The following is an 18,874-nucleotide window of genomic DNA, read 5'->3' on the forward strand; positions in this document are numbered from 1 at the left end:
ATTTTTAAAGTTTATTTATTTATTTAGAAAGATAGCCTGGGAGGGGCAGAGAGAGAAGACAGAATCCCAAGCGGACTCCGTCCACACTGTCAGTACAGAACAGAGCCTGAGGTGGAGCTCAAACCCATGAGCTGGAAGATCATGACCTGAGCCAAAATCAAGAGTCGGACACTTACTTAACTAACTGAGCTGCCCAGGTTCCCCCAGATATTTTTAGTGGTCTGAGAGAGGTTGTGGAAAAGGCACCTGTAGAGAATGTCAACCCACTTCCTATCCAAAAGCATGGTGTAGAAAATGGCCCCCAAGGACGCTGATAGCCCGTGGGAGAGCACCATCTCCAGTCCGCTGTGCCAACAGCAGCTGGCACTTAGAGCCCTTGAGATAATACTGCCAGCAGCTCCCTGTGGAGTGGAAACACCCATTGAAAGCAGCACCCGCCAGACTGTGAACCAGCCAGCAATAAGTGAATTGAGATCCGAGGTGACTTTTGATTACGATGAAAGGCTTAGAAGTAACCTTTAAAATGCAGGACCCCTAGGCCTTTGTAGTCCTGGGAGCCTATTCTGATCCCTGGCTCTATGTTGAACACTAGAAAGGGTTCTCCTACTCAAGTGGAGTTGATAAAACCTTTTCAATAGTAACAAGAGAGATAGTGTGAAGTCCAATTGCCAAAAGTCCTTACATTCAGCACATTCAGGCTGCTGAGAACCAAACAAAACAGAAAACAAGAACTTTTTAAAAAAGCAATAGATCTTTTTTTTTTTTTAATGTTTATTTGTGAGAGAGAGAGAGAGAGCGCACACGAGTGGGGAAGAGACAGAGGGAGACACAGAATCTGAAGCAGGCTCCAGGCTCTGAGGTGTCAGCACAGAGCCTGACGTGGGGCTCAAACCCACAAACCGTGAGATCATGACCTGAGCCGAAGTCAGATGCTTAACCAACTGAGCCAGCTAGGCGCCCCCCAAAAACAAGCAATAAATCTTTAATTGGTGACAAGATCCCTGATTTGCCTTTAGAAGTTGAAATGTCCAACACATATCAGCTAAGCTGGACTCGAGAGCACTTGGTAAGATTGTTTTTTGTCACTTGACAAAGTTATGATGCCCAGCCACGCAAGATGATGGTCTGATCTGCCTTTTCAGTGTGTTTGTGTGGCGATGCCTGTAAATGCCGGAACCCTCTTTATTGCTGCTGCTGCTACCACCCAGCAACTGCAGGGGCAGTGACGAGGCCCCTCGTTGCCACCAGCTGCTGGGAAAGGCCTACGCTGCGGGCCGCACAAGTTCCAAGTGCTAGTGAAGTGGGGTGACTGCTCCCAGACTCTGGAATCTCCAAAACTGTGATGCCAAGAAGGTCAGTTCTAAAATGTTAAGAGTGCTTTCCTCTGTTCCTGAGACTATACTGACCACAATGACAAAAAAATCCTGCTAATGTAGCCCACCAACGAAATTTAAAGCCTCAGTTACCCTGACCAATATGTAGCTTTTAATTTGCATCAAAACTTTTACAAAAGATGTTTTGCTATTATGTTTCTATATACTTTAAAAATGTTCATTTTTACAAATGAGTTGAACAAGACAGCTTAATTTAGATGCGCCTAAAGCACTAGAAATATTGATAGCCTCAGTTCTCCACATTTAGCTTTCAAAACCAAATGAGCCATGTACAAACAAGTTGAGAAACTTAATTTTTTAACGTTTCATTTGCAGAGTTTTATATCCATTAAGTGCCTTTGAAAGTTTCCAGTTGTGTGGGCTGCTGTCTCCCCTCCCACAAATTATCTCCTTTCTACATATGGTGCTAAAACTCCAAAACTGAGGAGGGCTACAGGACCCTTAACAGATTCCTGGTCTGTCACCCATGTCATGTGTTTATGTCGAGGCTTCCTAAATGACATCAGTTCCCTGCTTGAGAAGTAGTGGCAGGTGAGCAGCAAAGAAACTTAAATTCAGGAGGGAGGGGGTAAAAATGGGTTTTCACTGTTTAGTGCCAAACCTACAAAATCCAAAATAGAAGTAAAATTAACCTCTACTACAAAATAGTAGGAAAAAAAAAGAAAGAAAAAAAAAAAGCTCAAGTGGGTCTAGGATTAACGAACTCTTAATCCTAATAAATGCGGGGACCCAAGGCTGCACTGGGTCTACCACCCAGTGGGGCTGACTTGACACCACGGATTTGTTCAGGTGAACTGATCTAGGTCAAGTCCAGATAAAAAGGAAAAAATCTCAGAATTCCTAAGCCCAAGCAATATTTGGAAGATTATTCAACAAAAACAGGCTAGCTTGGCATTCGTCAGAGCTGGCTAGATGACACAATGTGACCTGGACAGTATTAACCAGACGACATCCCTGACCTGCCTCACTCCTACTTCACACTTGGCTCACCACTGACTCCAGGAGGGGCTGACAGCACACACCGCGAGGAAGGCTGGTGAGGGCCTGGGGACTCTGAGCACACGTGCACCCATCAGTCCTTCCCATCAGTGAACCAAAATTCTGGGTCTTGAGTTTCTGGCTATTTGCAGTTGTCAGTTTAGTGACAGTGAAATGAAGCATTTTCAATTAAACAGATTACTAACATTTACCCCAGAAGTGCTTCAGCATTCTAAATGGATTAGATCACCCATGAAGCTATTTTTATATGCCAAGTTATGAATGCCTTACATTAATCCCTTGATAGGCTGTCGGGTCCCCAGTTAAGAGTCCCTGTGCAGTCCTGATTCTGTTTTCTGTAACCATGTAACTGGCGATGCTGAGTGATGACCATGTCTGCCTATACTGTACCACCGACCTTTCATAATAATCAGATCTTGTATTGAAATAACCACGTGGAAATAAATTGATCAATGAGGCTATGTACAACTATATTTAAAGAGCAATAGTGTCTGTGTCAAGAAAACTTCTTAAATCTTATTTGTAAACATTTATATGGTATGATTTTATGTTTATCCTGCACTGTGTTCTATATGTTAAAATATTGGTGCATGAATTTATTTTCAATTAGCAAAGTATAAAAAATACATAATTTGAAAACATTTTGTATGTGTCAAATAAATTTGATTATGTAAACACAGCTGCACTACGCACTGGAAAGCTTTCTAAGAGTACAAGCCACGGCTCACTAGTTGAAGCAAAGTCTACTGTGTGTATACTTTTAATCTGGTGCAGTTTCATGGAGCCAAAATACCAAACATATTTTGTCTATAAGCTTTATTGATACTTTGCTTTTACAGTTCACAATGCATTCCACAGATTCAGTACAGCTTAAACCACAAATGTATAAATCTTCATTTTATAATTTTTTGCATAACAAGGTTTGATATTTGCAAACAACGTTTTTGGAAGCATTAGATTCAGTCCATAGATTCAGAGTCTGTGACAAAATGAACTACAGTAAGTCTGTGCAATGAAGTTTATGCTGAGGAGTTCTATGTGCATGGCATCGTTTCATGTTGAAAACAGATGGTAGTGCTCCTAGAAATAGATTTTCTTTTTCTAGCTTATGTGCTTTGGAACTACACACGTATAACCAATGACTCTCTGAAATATCAAGCACTGTGGGGTAGCCGGAAGGTAAAGGTCTAAGCTTTGTGAAACACTATATATAGATATATATATAATCTATATTTACTTATATTGGCAATTAATATAACAGTAAGATTCACAATACACCTAGAACATACCAGAAAGGCAAGCTTTTTCACTCTTGCTTTAGTGGTATGATCTCGTCTAAACATTTCATTTCAGAAAATCTGCATCAATCTACACAGACCATACACAGTGCACAAACTGTGAAAAGGATTATTTTTTTCAGCTTCACTTTCTCTGCAATTCCCAAAAAACAGCAAGACTACCTGCAACAAAGTGTAATATACAGCTTTCTCAGATCTTTTTCTATTCACCAGTGCCTCGAATCGGAAAAACAAGTATGATTACGGTTTAAATCCATACATAGCAGCTTACAATACTTAAGATGATGAACACATGGCAGTCAAGACAGGTAATTTTCCTCAGACACCGCATTGCTAAAAATAAAGATCTGTGAAACTGCAATGTCAAGGTTTCCTTCTTCCCTGACCCTCCCCCATGTAATCAAACGAATATCCCCTTTTAAAGATAAACTATTGTTAATGATTTCTGGCTTTTTCATTCAGCTTTGCGCTTCAATCCAGGGATTTTCGCTTGGATTCTACAAATGGAAAGGTTGGGACAAAAGGTCAATATAAATATTTTTAAATTTTAAGTATTTTAAAACGCTATCCTTCAAGAACTACTTGTATATTGCTCAGCTTGTACAAGAAATGAATCTTAAGGCTGTCAAACTACAAGCTGTAATTATGCCACTTTGCCTGATGAATTAGATTTAAACAAAGCCTTAAATACAACAAAAAGCAAACAGAAATCAACGATTCCAAATGTAGAGAAAAATTGTGTGGCAATACTGTCGCACTTTTTAAGTGTGATTAAGATTTGCTACCCATTATGTCTAGAAGATGAAAATACAAAGTCCAGTACACCTTGTCCTTAGTAAAAAAACAAAAGTTGCAGATTTTAAGTACTTACTTAGCCATAGCATCTTTAACATTCTTGTTTGCAAGTCCTAGATAATGATCTATCTGCGCCTGAAAGAGAGGTATAAAGGAGTTACTAGAAAATTAACGTTGGTAGAGTCTTATTAACCGTTACTCTGTTCCAGCAAATTAAGGGCTTAATAAAGGCTTAAGAAACCACATTTTTCATATTTATAAGGCTATGGAAACTGGCAATAATACATCTGTTTGAAGTAATAAAGTGAGACTTGTATCCTGAAATCTATACTTAAGAAATTACCTGATGCCGTTCATAAATAACAGGAACGCTGAAGAGTGAAATCAGAGCTGAAAAAGGAAATACACAGCCTTTAAAATCGACTGGGAGGGTTTAGGGAACAAACACGGAAAATGGTAAACTCTTAAGATAGCTAGGCAGTGTTCCTAACGAATGAATAAATACACAAGGATCTCCTGGAGGCACCTGCTGGTGGGGAACCACTGCAGAGCAGTGAGTGAATTAACCAAGGGATGCTGCAGGAACCACTCCTAGCTTAAAATCACGTCACACAGACCTTATAAAATACAGGCATCCCAGGTTAGTGTGATTTATGCCTGCACCATCAGATGAGGCCAGCCCCCATCTGGTTTATCACTATTAACTGGAGCATTCTTCAGGAACTAAAGTAGCAATTCAATACACAGTATCAGTATCAGCAATTTAGCTGAAGAGATCACAACCTCAAATATACATCCTGTCTTCCCCACAACATAAGAATTCTCTCCACTACAATGTCTCTTGGGGTGCCGGGATGGCTCAGTCCGTTGAGTGTCTGACTTTGGCTCAGGTCATGATCTCAGAGCTTGTTGAGTTTGAGCCCCTCATTAAGTTCTGTGCTGACAGCTCAGAGCCTGGAGCCTGCTTCAGATTCTGTCTTCCTTTCTCTGCTCCTCCCCCACTCTCACTCTCTCTCTCCCCAAAATAAACAAACATTACAAAAAAAATCCTTTAAAATGTTTTTAAGCTCCTACACACAATCATCTTTTATTGTACAGTTTTTCATTCAAATAGTTTTATAGACTTACCCAAAATCAGTAGTGTCAGACCATTGAACAAGGCACCAACATAGGTAAATACCCACATCAACACTGCAAACTGTAAGAAAATAACATTAGCCTATTAAAACCACAATTCACATGAAGTTGAAGCTTTCAAATAAAAGCATCCCATCTAACGGCCAACCTACTAGAGGCCTAATCGTTGGAGATTTGGTACATATGGAGATTTCATCTTGAAGTCACCAGTCTCAATTCAAAATTTCAGAATCCTAATTAAAATAGATTTGATTCATTTTGTCTGGACTACACTACCAAGTAGTTGATTCAATTTTCTCTGAGATCAGAAAACATGCCAAAGGTATACCTTCCTCCTTCAACTTTAATACAGCATTTAGCTTTTACATGGGAAGACTGAAAAGGGATGAGAATTTGCTATTAAACCTGATTTTAAAGCACTAAAAAGTACTTCAGATCCACATGAGCTGAATAATTCAGACATTAAAATCTCAGACATCTGAATAAGTAACAGTGAGGCAGGAGTACTTATGATCATTGAGAATGGGTTTCAGGTACCAAAATTACCAGCTCCGGCATTTTATAAAGGAACAGAAGCACTGGCTGCCGAGTGATACATGTTTTAATAGCCACAGTTAACCCTGGGAATGAGGATGTCTCAAACTTGTATATGTATTAATAAAACTATTATTATTCTTTTGGTCATTGTTTTCTTTATTTAACAAACACCAATATAGTTCTTACTATATTAGTGCCAGACACAGTTTTAAATGCTTTACAAATATTAACTCATTTATTCCTCTTAACTTGATGAGGTGGGTGCTATTATTACCACAGCAGATACAGACAACTAGAGAATAAAGAGTTTTAATACCTTGCTAGCAGTCAGATTTCACTGTCCTCTTTACGGGTAGGGGACTGCAGTGAATTAACTAAACTCTCCTACTTCAGTAATCATGGTCTTAAAATCTAGGTGTGTGTGTGTGTGTGTGTGTGTTTTAAATCATCAAATAATCAGTAATACCTTTGCTTTCTATTAAAAGCCTTCATGTGTCTGGCATTAGCTCTGCCCTAGTCAGCAGGTAACACAATATGATGCCACCGTCTACAGTGATTAGTCAGGGACAGACAACAGCCCTCCATCTCCTAGAGGAGGGATCAGCACACCTTTCCTTTCAAGTAAGATAGTAAGATAATAACCATGTTTGCTTTTATGGGCCATAGTGGCGGGGGGGGGGTGTCTTTCATATATTCTTGGAATGTTGTCTCTGAATAGTTTTTGAATATTATCCTTTAAAAAACATAAAAACCATTCTTTGCTCTCAGGCTATATCAAAACCCGCCATGGGTCAGACAGTAGTTTGCAGACCCTTGAACTGTCTTCCTCCAGATACTCATTCATTCAACAAAATTCGATCGCCTACTAAGAGCTGAGTACCACGCAGTAATTAAGGTGTTGAAGCTCACATTTACTACAGGTTAGGAATACAATCTGGATTCCTCCACCAACTTCAGTTCTACAAATAGCAACACTCTGGTTACCTCTACAACTGAATTTAATGTTCAAGTGACCAAATGCCAAGCATTCTTAATATCTGCCAACTGAAAATCAAAAATTAAGTGCTACCTTCCCCCTCTCCCACCACCCCCCTCCCCACCCCGCCTCAGTCTTAGCAAGTGCCAAGGTAAGAAAGGTCTGCAGCATGACTCCAGTTAGCAAGGCTTTTCCGTCTCGGAGTTTTACAGACTCCTATTGCAGAAGCTAATTTTAACTTCTGCATTTAAGCAAGTTTGCTAAGGAACATTTTCATGTTTTCATCCATCACTATCGACAAGTCTAAAAGGGAAAAGCATCAACCTTCCACATTTTAGAATAAACTGCTTTAGCAGTAAAGACACCTTTGTCATGACAGAATTCAGATACTAACACACACACAGGCTAAAAATAAGTCCTAATTTGGTCATTAAGTCACCCACAAGGCTCCACTCCCAGGTCAGCAAAGAGAGAAGCCCAAGACTTCACACCTAGGCTATCTAAGGGACTCAAATGTCACTGGACTTGCTTCTTGCAGGACACTCTTCCTAAAAGCCACATTACCCAAAGGCAAAGAGAAGAACAGAGGGAGAACTAAATGTGGAACAAGTGACCGACAGGCATGAAGAAGCATGACTAAGGACGGAGGCAGACAGATAGACATGCACATTCTCCCTCTCGGGGAGGCATGTACACCCTGGCTCCACAGAATATTGCCGTGCAAGTATGTCAGGCCAATGTTGCCCAAATTTCCCATTTTGAGAGAGAAACCAGAAATTCACATTTTTATGTATCACAGAATTTTTAAATATTGCAAAAAATTTTACATTTCAGGGGCTCCAAACAAAAATGTTAAGTAAGGTTTTCCAGAGAATACACCATCAGAAGAGAAAGGAATGGTAGTTAAGGACATGCATCTAGCAACTGCACAATTACTGGAACTGTTATATAATGAAAGCAACTAACTTTTTTTTTCCTTTGGCAAATATATTAGGTCAGTTAATCTCATCACAATGCCAAAAGTTAAGTGCTATTATTATCCCCAAAGAGCAAACCAAGACAAGGAACAATTAAGCAAGTTGCCAGACCAGAGGTCACAGTGATCTAAAGTTTATCTGACTCCAGAATTTATCTGCTGTGCCATACAGTAAAACCGCCTGCAGAGTAACCATTAATGGAAATTTGTCACGAATGTGCATGCTGTCATTTTTAAACTCAAAATTATTTGACCTTTTTTTGACATCTACAGCCTTATTCATTGGTATCGCTTTGCCTACATTTTCCCTAGCCCATTTCCCAATTTTTCTGTGAGCCAGAGAAAGCAGAAACTGTCAAAATGTGTATGTTAATAACTATATAAGAGCCCAAGAGCTAAATTTCAAAGTTCTTCTGGGTCAGCTATTTCTGGAGTGCAGACCTTTTTTGGCTCACTTTCAGATTTAAGAACTGTATTCTGGAACATTATGAATGCCTGATGGTCGGACAACTATAGCTAGAAATTTTCTTACAATTTTAACATATTTTCACTGAAAGTCACGGAACTGTCATACTGAATCCAGGCTTTATCACCCAAAGCTGTGTTACAGAAAAATAAGAACCTTTGCCTAAAACACATGGCATCTGGTAAATAAAATTATTAGATTTTTTTCTTGAGATTTGAGGTTTCAAAAGCCAGGATCCCACTAATGAAACTTGGAGCCTTACTCATGAAACTCCAAAGCTGAGCCCAGTAGGGACTGTCAAATATCCTCCTTTTACAACAGGCCTGGTGGTAGTGGGAGGAAGGAGTGGGGGGAAAACAATAGCCTGGGGCTTAGAGTTTAATGCCACAACTTTCAAAACTGTGATTCTCCAGGCAATATCCACAGATATCCCAATATTCCTTCCTTTCCCCAACCCCCCTTCCTAGTAACGAGTAAATTTTATAGCTCCCAGGTGGTTCCAATCTGCAGCCCAGACTGAGAACCACTGTTTTAAAATGAACCCGATCAAAGATCCCTCACACATAAGAGCAATCACAGAATTAAACCTTAACTAGGTGGTCTAAATATGTTCAACTACCTTAAACTTGTTTTCTTGTAGTCATGGATCTTATTTAAAAGTTAACAAATATCAGTGGGTTAATAAAATTATCCTGCCTCTTTCTGACTTCTCAGAGACTAATAAAGTACACCAGGCTAAGAAAAGGCTACATACACAGCTTTTGCTACTTAATTTTACTACAGAACATTCCTCCTTTGCCTTCCTTTCATTCATTCTCCTTTCCCCACCTGATGTCTGGCACTCAATGGAACAAACCCCTTTAAGAAATATAACCTTTAGGGGCGCCTGGGTGGCCAGTCGGTTAAGCGTCCGACTTCAGCCAGGTCACGATCTCGCGGTCCGCGAGTTCGAGCCCCGCGTCAGGCTCTGGGCTGATGGCTCAGAGCCTGGAGCCTGTTTCCGATTCTGTGTCTCCCTCTCTCTCTGCCCCTCCCCCGTTCATGCTCTGTCTCTCTCTGTCCCAAAAAATAAATAAACGTTGAAAAAAAAAAAAATTTAAAAAAAAAAAAAAAAAGAAATATAACCTTTAAAACAAATCCTGAACGCTGGACAAAACATTTGGCTGCAGTGAAAAACTAATGTTTGAAATAAGTTCTACTGAATGGAATTAGATATATTTTGTTAGTAATTCTGCCATATTTGACTAAAATTAATCCTTTGGGAAATATATTGTTGCTACATCTGTGGACATGTGAGATCTTCTCTAGGACTTAGAAGCTTGCAATTCCCTGCAAAGGAGCAAAACAAATTGAACTACTGCCCGGGAATTTAAAAAGGAGAAATTGCAAAAACATGTCTTATTTGTATCTGTCCAGGTCAACTGCCAAAAGGAGTCTTAGGCCAGGCACAAAGATAACCACCATCTCACATCAGGTCTTTTTCAACAGGCCTGATTGCTCATGAACCTTGAGAGTTTTGTTTTGTTTTTAATCACATTTGAAAGAATAGGCTCCTCTCTCTCACTGTCAAGGAAAAAAAAAAAAAAGTAATGAGCAAAGGGATGAAAAAGTTTCACATGCTAAGAATAGTGGCTCTAAAATTTTCTAAGGAAGAAGGTTTCAAATAAAAGTAATGGTAACTGTGACCCAGAATCTAGAAATGTAGATTATATAAATTTGAGGGCACCAAATTTATGAAGGCAGTGAGTTATAGAAAAACCTCTTTCAAATTTTTGTTTGAAAACTATTATTTTAAATATGCCACAGAACTTGATACCGTGTGTATTTAAGAACTACATTTAAGAACTTGTAAATGAGACTCCCACTCATTTTCTTGAATTTAGGGTGGTATCCGTTTTCCTAATGATGAATCATACAAAATCAAAGTAATTCCAATTAGAAGCTGGTGCTTATTTTGGGATGAGCACTGGGTGTTGTACGGAAACCAATTTGACAATAAATTTCATATTAAAAAAAAAAAAGCTGGTGCCTCTAAGTTTTTTTTTTTTGTTTGTTTAATTTTGAGAAAGAGTGTATGCACACAAGCAGGGCAGAAGCAGAGACAGACAGAGGATCCAAAGCGACTCTGTGCTGACACCCAACGTGGAGCTCAAACTCAAGAACCATGAGATCATGACCTGAGATGAAGTCAGATGTCCAAATGACTGAGCCACCCGGGTGCCTGTGGTACTTGTAAGTTTTTGAAAATTCAGTGTTATTTAACAAATTCATCTGGAAACTGGAGAGACCAGGACTATTTATTAGCAAACTTTCAAAAGACTGAAAATCTAAATATAGGAAATACAATGAATCAGTCTAATAGGGCCAACATTTCTCTTTTATACTGAAAAAGTAAAAAAAAAAAAAAAAAAAAAAGAACTGCTTGCTTTAGGGAGAGAGAATAGGGCTCCCTATTAGCTGCTGTGGCTAAAAGGGAAAAAGTAATAGAAGGAAAATCATTTTCTTTAAAAAGAAAACGCTCTCTATATAAACAAAAACTGTGGAGGACTAAGAGTGGTAAATGCTCAAGAATCTATCTATAGAAAAGGAATACTATTAAGTATTTTTTATAAAGAGCCAAGAGTGTCAAGATTTTTGTCAGCTTTTTTCAATAAGAGACATTTTAGGCAAGTATCCTGTGTTTCAACATACAGTACCCTTATTCAGTGGAAACGAACAAATGGAATGTGTACCACTCACATACAATGACATTAAGATTTTATTTTAATTAAAGGGGGTCAATTTTTAATTTTAAAGGGGGTCAAAGGGTAAAAAGAAAAAGTTTATTGGCTTTGGAGTTACCCTACTTACCCCAGGACAGGAAACAAAAAAGAAAGAAAAGGTTTAACTGAAGTCCCCCAAATAATAGAACCACCAGGCTTATCAAGGAAGACCCTTTGTGTGTATTATCAGAATTTACAACTGAATTACCAAGTGCTTCATACCCATCACCTTCGCAAAGGTAGGGAGAAAAAGACACACCCTGCCTTTTATTCTTTTGCCTCAACAGGTTTTGAGACCTAAATGCAAACAAAGTTCATTCTATATGTTAGTATATTGAAGCACCAGTTATTTGTTTGGAGCCCAGAAGAATCACCACCTGGGAAGTCATCAAGCAGCTTTCCTTGAGCTCTGGGATTGCCAAAAAACACTACTAAAGGAAACCATTCAAGTAACTTTTCTTTTTCTCTTTTCAGAAGTACTGCTAATCTGTAAGGACAAAAAGTAGTAAACTATAATTCTAACACATGTCCTTTTTTCCCCCCAACATTAAGAAACAATGTTTGTTTTAAAAAAATAAAAAACGCTCATAAAAATAAAGTGTTTCACAAACTAAATCTGCCTCATTATGTGCCATTTTCTGCTACAAAGTCACACATATAACAAAGTCACACATATAAAAGTCACTGAAGGCAAAAATTTATCAAGTTCAGTTTCTCTCGCTTATGCTAGCTCCATCATGAATAACATACCTGCTTAAAAAACAAAACAAAACAAAACAAAACAAAACAAAACAAAACAAAAAACCAACGACCTGAGGTAATTTTCAAAGGAAATTAAAAATTGAGCTTTAACAGCAAAATGAAATAATTCATCTTCTAGAAGTAACTTATTCATAAAATTTCCTCATCCTATTTTCACGTATCTGTAATTTAAAAGGTGTTTAGAGTATTTCATCAAGCCTCCTCTAACGTTTTCATGCTCCTCTAGCCTTTGCCAAGTATTGCCACACATAACTGTCTACGCCTAGAAATGTATATAGATGACAATAAAATCTGAAAGAACAGAATTTTCTTTTGACTAAAGACATGTGGAAACTTTCAATTAAAATTTGTAAAAACTGGAACATAACACATCATTCTCAGATCAATTTGTTTTATTTTTAAACAGATTTCTTTAAGAACATCTTTTAGACATACAGAGCGCTGCCTTCATGGCTAAACTGTGTAAACATGAAGGATGACTTTTGGTTTCTATCTGTTGCAATTTTTATTAAGTCTATAAAAACAATGACTCTCCTCTATCAAGCTTCATAATGCTTTTGTTTGAAGTCACCCCCCACCACCAATTTTTGACTGCTAACTTCAGAGATGGTCCTTTGCTGTTTGAAACTTTTATCACTACGTATAGTGTGTTTTCTCAACCAGTTCCCACCCACAACCACTTCCTCTTAAACCACACTAGTACCTTTCTCCTCAATGGTTCACATGTTCTACCCCAGCTATAAGCTATATATAGCATATATCACTTCAATGAATAGGAACTGGCTTTTTGTGGCACTCATATGTACAAGGTTCTATTCCACTTACTCCAAAGGATTTTGTTATTTTTTCCCTTTGAAAGTAATTAATCAAACATCCCAAATAACACAGCCATCATAGTTTCATTTACAGACTGACATCAGATAATATCAAAGCACTACTACAGAATGTCACTAAAAGCAAGCACTCTATAGATACAAAAGAAATATTAATAAAAGGAAACTAAATGATTTTCCATTAATGCCGTTAGTAAGTAACTGAGATTCCCAGTCCGAAGCTGAAAGGACACAGCTGAAAATAATGTCCATCTACTGGCTTATTAAAGCTAAGATGTTTGTCAAAAGCACTGAGCATTTAAACCTATTGTAACCTGTTCAGAAATTGCTTCACTGAGTCAAAAGGCCCAATCGCAGTATTGCTATGATATCCTTGGTCTGCATGATAAATTGCTATCTCGTACATATCTCTCACCAAAGAAAAATTATAAATACCACCGTAGTACATTTCTACCCAGGCTTAGACTGGAAATGAGTCTATCTTAAGCATGATCACAGACAGTAAAACACAAAACACAAATGGTAAGTTCTATGTAAAGAACTCAAGTCTCAGTGCTTAGAACTCATGTTACAAGGTGATTTAGTGCTTGCTTTGAGTCAGTGAACTCCAGGAAAGTTTATTTGCAAGGTGAGACTCTAACAGTCACTCTAGCAAAATCCAAAAACTGAAGAAAGACTTCCAGTAATTACTAACTGAAGATTAGTTGAGGTGTTCCAAGTATCAGAACTTTTCCAGAATAAACATTTTGGGAAAGAGTCCAAAATATAAAATAGCTTATGTGTGTATATAAATCACACATAAGCTAAGAAATTAAGTGCTAGACTCTAAAAGAAAGGCAAAGAGATTAAATCACATTCCGGTATCAAATCTAATCTTCATTCCTACAGTGAAAATTCCCTTTAATGTTCTCACTTTTTTTGTTGTTGCATTTTTTAAATTTAATTTTTTATTTTAATTCCAGTACAGTTAACATACACTGTTATATTAGTTTCAGGTGGACAGTACAGTGTTTCAACAACTGTATACATTACTCAGTGCTCATCATAAATGTATAATTTTCCCACTTCTCATCTTTATCATCTCCAAAAGTATGAATTTCTAACTTATTTTCCTTTAAAAAAGAATAGTACTTTCTTCCATCTCAAATAGTTGATTGGATTCTAATTTTTGACACTTAAGTTGACAGTACATCTTTGTCATTTGATTTCACTACATACTTGTCATTTACTTTTAATATGGAAAAGTAGAATTTTACACTCCAGTCTTTTGATATTGAATTCTATGTCAAAAATGAAGAGCAAATAAACTTACCTTCAGAGAATCAACTAAATCATCAACTAAAAAGAGGCGTCTCAGTTCTTTTATCGTGCAGTTCACATGACCAAGAGCAGAATTACTGTATTTCTGAACCAACTCCTCAGATATAGCGACTTCAGATTCCAAATATGCCCTGGAAAACAAAACACATCCTGTCACTGATCAGAGTGATTTTTCCTGGATGTCTGTCAATCAGCAATTACATATCTGTAAAAAAAGACATTAACAAAATACTTTACCATAAAAAACCTACTCTTTCTAAATGAAGCACAATGTAAAAATTCACCAAGCAATGGGTAGATTTCATTGATATGCACGCTGTCAGCTGATGAGCACAGAAAAAAGCATTTGCTTTCAAGTCAGACTGATCTGGGCTTGAATCTTAAACTCTGCCACTTACTTGTCTTGTGTCACTTTGGAAAGTTACTATCATGAGGAGTCACTGAATAAAGTGCTTCTTAACACAAGCAGGCACAAAGAAGCACTCAATAAATGGTAGTTATTATTAGGGACTTGGTTTTTTTCTTCAAGCTGACATTAGGCTGTCATTGGGTTTTCCTAACAAAGATTCTATCTGTTCCCAAATACTACACTCTCGCAGCCTAACTTTCAGGGGAAACTACCCAATATCTCAAGGCCCAGGCTGTGAAATGGCTGCCGGAAGTATAGTGCTAATGCTAGTAAAACATTATAGTTACTGCCCTTTTAGATGCCCTAATCTATACTAAGATAGCTGGAATTGTTTTATTTAAGAAGAGAACTGTAATGAAGAAGAAAAGTCATCTGCAGGAATGCAAGGAACTGTTTTATCAGTTATTGTTTCAAAGCAGCCATTTTATCTTGGCAGAGTACAACCGATTCAGAAATGCTAAGAACTTTTCTATCTGTCAGAAATAGCTACTTACAACCCCAGTCTCTCCTCATCACTCCCCCATGTCTATGGATACTAGCTACTCATACTGGAAACAACAGTCCTCTGATAACTCCTTATCCTATAGTTTCCTTCTGTAGTATGTCCCAACTATGTCCCTTCATTTTTACTCACGATGCTAGCACTCTAGTTCAAGTGTTCATTTATTTACAACTGGGGTATTCTTATCTGTCTCCAAACCAATCTCTAATCTGTCTGCATCCTAATCCATTCCTTCAGCCAATGCCAGATCAGTTTTATTTGAGCTATCCTAAACAGTGCTATTTAGATTGACCTCAGGTAGGAGTTAGGACACTTGCTACTATCTAGATAAGGTAACTTTGTGAAGTCATTTGACTTCTCAGGGTCATGATTCCCACTTGAAAATTAAAGAAACAGACCTTCTTAAATCTCTTCAGGCTCCAACGTTTTGTGATTCTATGGTTCCAAATTTTCAACCAGAGCTCTCCTCAGCCTTTCCAACCTGATTTCTCACTACTCACTATGATGCAGCCAAATATGAGCCATTCATCAAACATTTTTTAATCTTACTGCCTTTGTTCACCATATTGTTTTCCCAATCCACACTGCTCTCCTCTCACCTCTAGTAATAGCATATCTAGTCGGTTAGCCTGTCTGAAATCTCACCCATACATGAAGCCTCCGTGGCTCTTTCTTCTCTAAGACACTATTATGCAATTCTAATGCACTCTTTTGTAGCTTTCTTTTGAAGCAGTATTATAGTATTGGCCATATCCAGCCCTGGAAATGTGTATACTTGTACATTTTCCCTACTAAAGTATAAACTATTAACAACCAGGAATATATCTTTATTACAATGGCATAGCACTCAGCCAACTTTTATTGATTAACCAGCAAATATCAAATTGTTATTATCAAGTTAAAAATTATCAAAGACTCACATCTACCCTTAAATCAGCAATAATTTATTTGTATAGCTTTAAGAAACACAGAACAGAAGCAGATAGAGCTTGAAGTTGGTATTCTGTTCCTTTGTACCACTGCTCTTATCCTTGCTGAAGACAAGATGCCTGGCAGGCAGGCACACATGTGGCCCTCTCAACCAACGAAGTACCATGGATACTTACATTCATTCAACCGGCACGGACGTGATAGTATAACCCCACGCCAGCACTGCCAGCATCTTGTCCAGTGACCATAGGTATCAAATACAATTGAAGGGTGCCACTGCTAGCAGTGTGACTGGGAGGACTTAGAAAAACTGTCCAACAGGATTAAACTGGCATGTTGGCTGAATTTATAATGACTATAAAAAAGGCTTCTGAATGAAAAATAAAGTGTTTCTAAAGAAATAAAGAAGGAAATCACTAGGTTTTTTCCCCAAAAGTCTTCTTTAAAATCAAACAACGTCTGAAATTTATATCGTAGATAATTTAGAAGTTTTGGCTTGATAATGTTTTTATATATTTCAGTATAACTAACTAAAAACCATATTCCTCTATGATTTATGGCATGATATGGCTCTGCCATTTATTTTGAAGCTGCAATTTCAAGTTACTGAACTTCAAGTATGTTTCCCTCTCTGTGAAGTGAATAATACCATCAGTCTCATTGAGTTTTGGGGAAAATTCAGTCTGTACATAAATGGCTAGGGACATAAGAACCATTCATCAATGTTGGTCTCTCCCTAAAACTTATGTAGCATCATTACTTAATACGAAGACAGCTAGAGAGAAACAAATAACCAGTCTTTACAATAAGCAAAATGATGGAGCTCTCTTCTGTAAAGTGTGAAAATCAGTTTACATTTACATATTAATACCAACTAGATAACGTTCTAGGTAGTTACATACTCATTCATGCCCACATAGATACTTGCCTTACCAAATAGTTTTTTAAATATTCAGGATCCATTTGAGAAAAAAAAAAATTCCATATACAAAAACAATCAGAGACCATTTCAAAGCCATATTTAGTGAGATAGGAAATCAATCAATCCTCAGATCATTTGGACCTAGTGTTAGAGAAGCCTTCTTCAAAAAGTTCCATCTTGAAATCAAACACAGAACCAAATAAAAAAACATAATATATAGGGTCATCTGAGAAGCTAAAAAGGCAGCATCAATGGGCACAAAACCCTAGAAAGGGCACATGAGAGAGAAGATAAAGATATGTGGACTTCATCCTGTAGTGAACAGGGAGCCCATATGCCTAAAAATACAATAAAAGTGGTATTTGAGAAAAATTAATCTGACAACATCCATAAAAGTCAAAGTAAACCAAAGTAACCAGAAACCAATTTGGTAACAAGTGAAGTCCAGCCAGAGTAGGCAAACTTTTTTGTAAATATTTCAGGCTTTGAAGTCTGTATGGTCTCTGTCACAAGTATTTAACCCTGCTATTAGAGCATGATGAAACAGCTAAGTGATGGAATATGGGTATGTTCTAATAAAACTTTATTTACAAAAGCAGGCAGCAGACTGGATTTGGCTACAGCTTATGGACTTGTGGTCTACACTGAGGAAGCAGGGGGGAAACAACACAACATAGTTATCTTCTTTATGTGAGATGCTAACAAAGATAACATCAAAATTGGGAGCCTGACATGAGGATAATAGTGGTGTACTGATAGAAATTGACAAGTCTGAGAAAAAAAGGTTCATTTAAAGACATAAGGAGTTAGTGGTTGTCAGGAGCTGGGTAGGAAGTGACTACCAATGGGTACAAAATATCTTTTTGGTGTGATGAGAATATCTGGAATTGGATGGTGATAGTTGTACAATTCTGAGAACATACTAAAAACCACTGAATTTTATAGTATGTGAATTAAATCTCATTTTTTTTTAAGTGAGGGAAAAACATGGTAAATCTGAAGTGAGGGCAGAAGACCCAAACTGAGGTTTGTCCCATTACCAGTTAGATATGATGCTAGAGTGTACTTGTAAAAAATAAGGGCAAAAGATGATAGTTTAGAGACAAGAAGCTAATACAGATGCTCACCAAAGGGTAATACAAAAGTATGCCTTAGGGAACAAGAAGAGGAAACTAGATAGAGAAGGGATGGTAAGACAGCATTATATAAAAACATACACTGTTGGAAAGAAAGGTATTTCTAATATCAACATGAAAAGTATGCAATAAAGAAAATATAACTTTCATCAATCCTTACCATGTTAAAAAGATAGCTTCCAAAGTAAAATTAGGGAACCAATACCTAGTTCTAATAAATATATATTACTAACACACAGCAGAGTTAAGCAAGTAACACACAATCCCAGTTTTCTCCATCATGAGCCCGTGAAATGACCTTTAATCTCAAAAATCTCAAAAGCAGATGCTTTTGGAATAGGTTTTGAGCAAAAATCTACAATTATCTTTAAACAGTAAAAAATGCATGCCTGTAATTCTACAAATAGAATGAAGTCTCAAAATTAATCCTGTTTACAGCGTTGCCAACGTGTGCCTTGTTTTCCAGACATCTCACCTGAATGGGTGGCCTTCATCTGATTTCTGGATAGCTTGGATCACACCCTTATATATCCTAAAGCTGATAGTCACAGAGAGCAGGGCCAAGACAATGTAGGCCGTTACACTCACAATGCTGAATACTGTCAATGAAAGCAGCAGGAACAAGCTGGCACCAAACACTACTCCAGTCTTCTTAATGTCTCTCCAGTAGAGGAGGTCAACAACTAAAAATTAAAAAAGAAGAAATCTGAAATTAGAACA

General features: G+C 37.6%; 2 protein-coding genes across 7 annotated transcripts in view; one reads left to right on the forward strand and one right to left on the reverse strand.

Annotated features, from left to right (window-relative positions):
- Window positions 1–2,915, forward strand: part of EML6 (EMAP like 6) — a 271,991-nt gene extending 269,076 nt beyond the window's left edge. For all 4 annotated transcript variants that reach the window (XM_047068057.1, XM_047068059.1, XM_047068056.1 and 1 more), the window contains one exon: window positions 1,143–2,915. In XM_047068057.1, coding sequence (XP_046924013.1) covers window positions 1,143–1,167 — 25 coding nt within the window. In that variant the 3' untranslated portion in view covers window positions 1,168–2,915. The remainder of the gene's footprint in view (window positions 1–1,142) is intronic.
- Window positions 2,916–3,194: 279 nt separating this feature from the next.
- The window catches only part of RTN4 (reticulon 4), a 72,883-nt gene continuing 57,203 nt past the window's right edge, over window positions 3,195–18,874 (reverse strand). For all 3 annotated transcript variants that reach the window (XM_047068063.1, XM_047068061.1, XM_047068062.1), the window contains 6 exons: window positions 18,630–18,837; window positions 14,248–14,386; window positions 5,615–5,684; window positions 4,830–4,876; window positions 4,563–4,621; window positions 3,195–4,188 (listed from right to left, as the gene is read on the reverse strand). In XM_047068063.1, the coding sequence (XP_046924019.1) occupies window positions 4,146–4,188; window positions 4,563–4,621; window positions 4,830–4,876; window positions 5,615–5,684; window positions 14,248–14,386; window positions 18,630–18,837 (566 nt within the window). In that variant the 3' untranslated portion in view covers window positions 3,195–4,145. The remainder of the gene's footprint in view (window positions 4,189–4,562; window positions 4,622–4,829; window positions 4,877–5,614; window positions 5,685–14,247; window positions 14,387–18,629; window positions 18,838–18,874) is intronic.

This window comes from Lynx rufus, unplaced genomic scaffold, assembly GCF_022079265.1.
Source record: "Lynx rufus isolate CCGP_SWC_20201006 ecotype Redwood Valley unplaced genomic scaffold, mLynRuf1.p SCAF_8, whole genome shotgun sequence".
Classification (NCBI taxonomy): domain Eukaryota; kingdom Metazoa; phylum Chordata; class Mammalia; order Carnivora; family Felidae; genus Lynx; species Lynx rufus.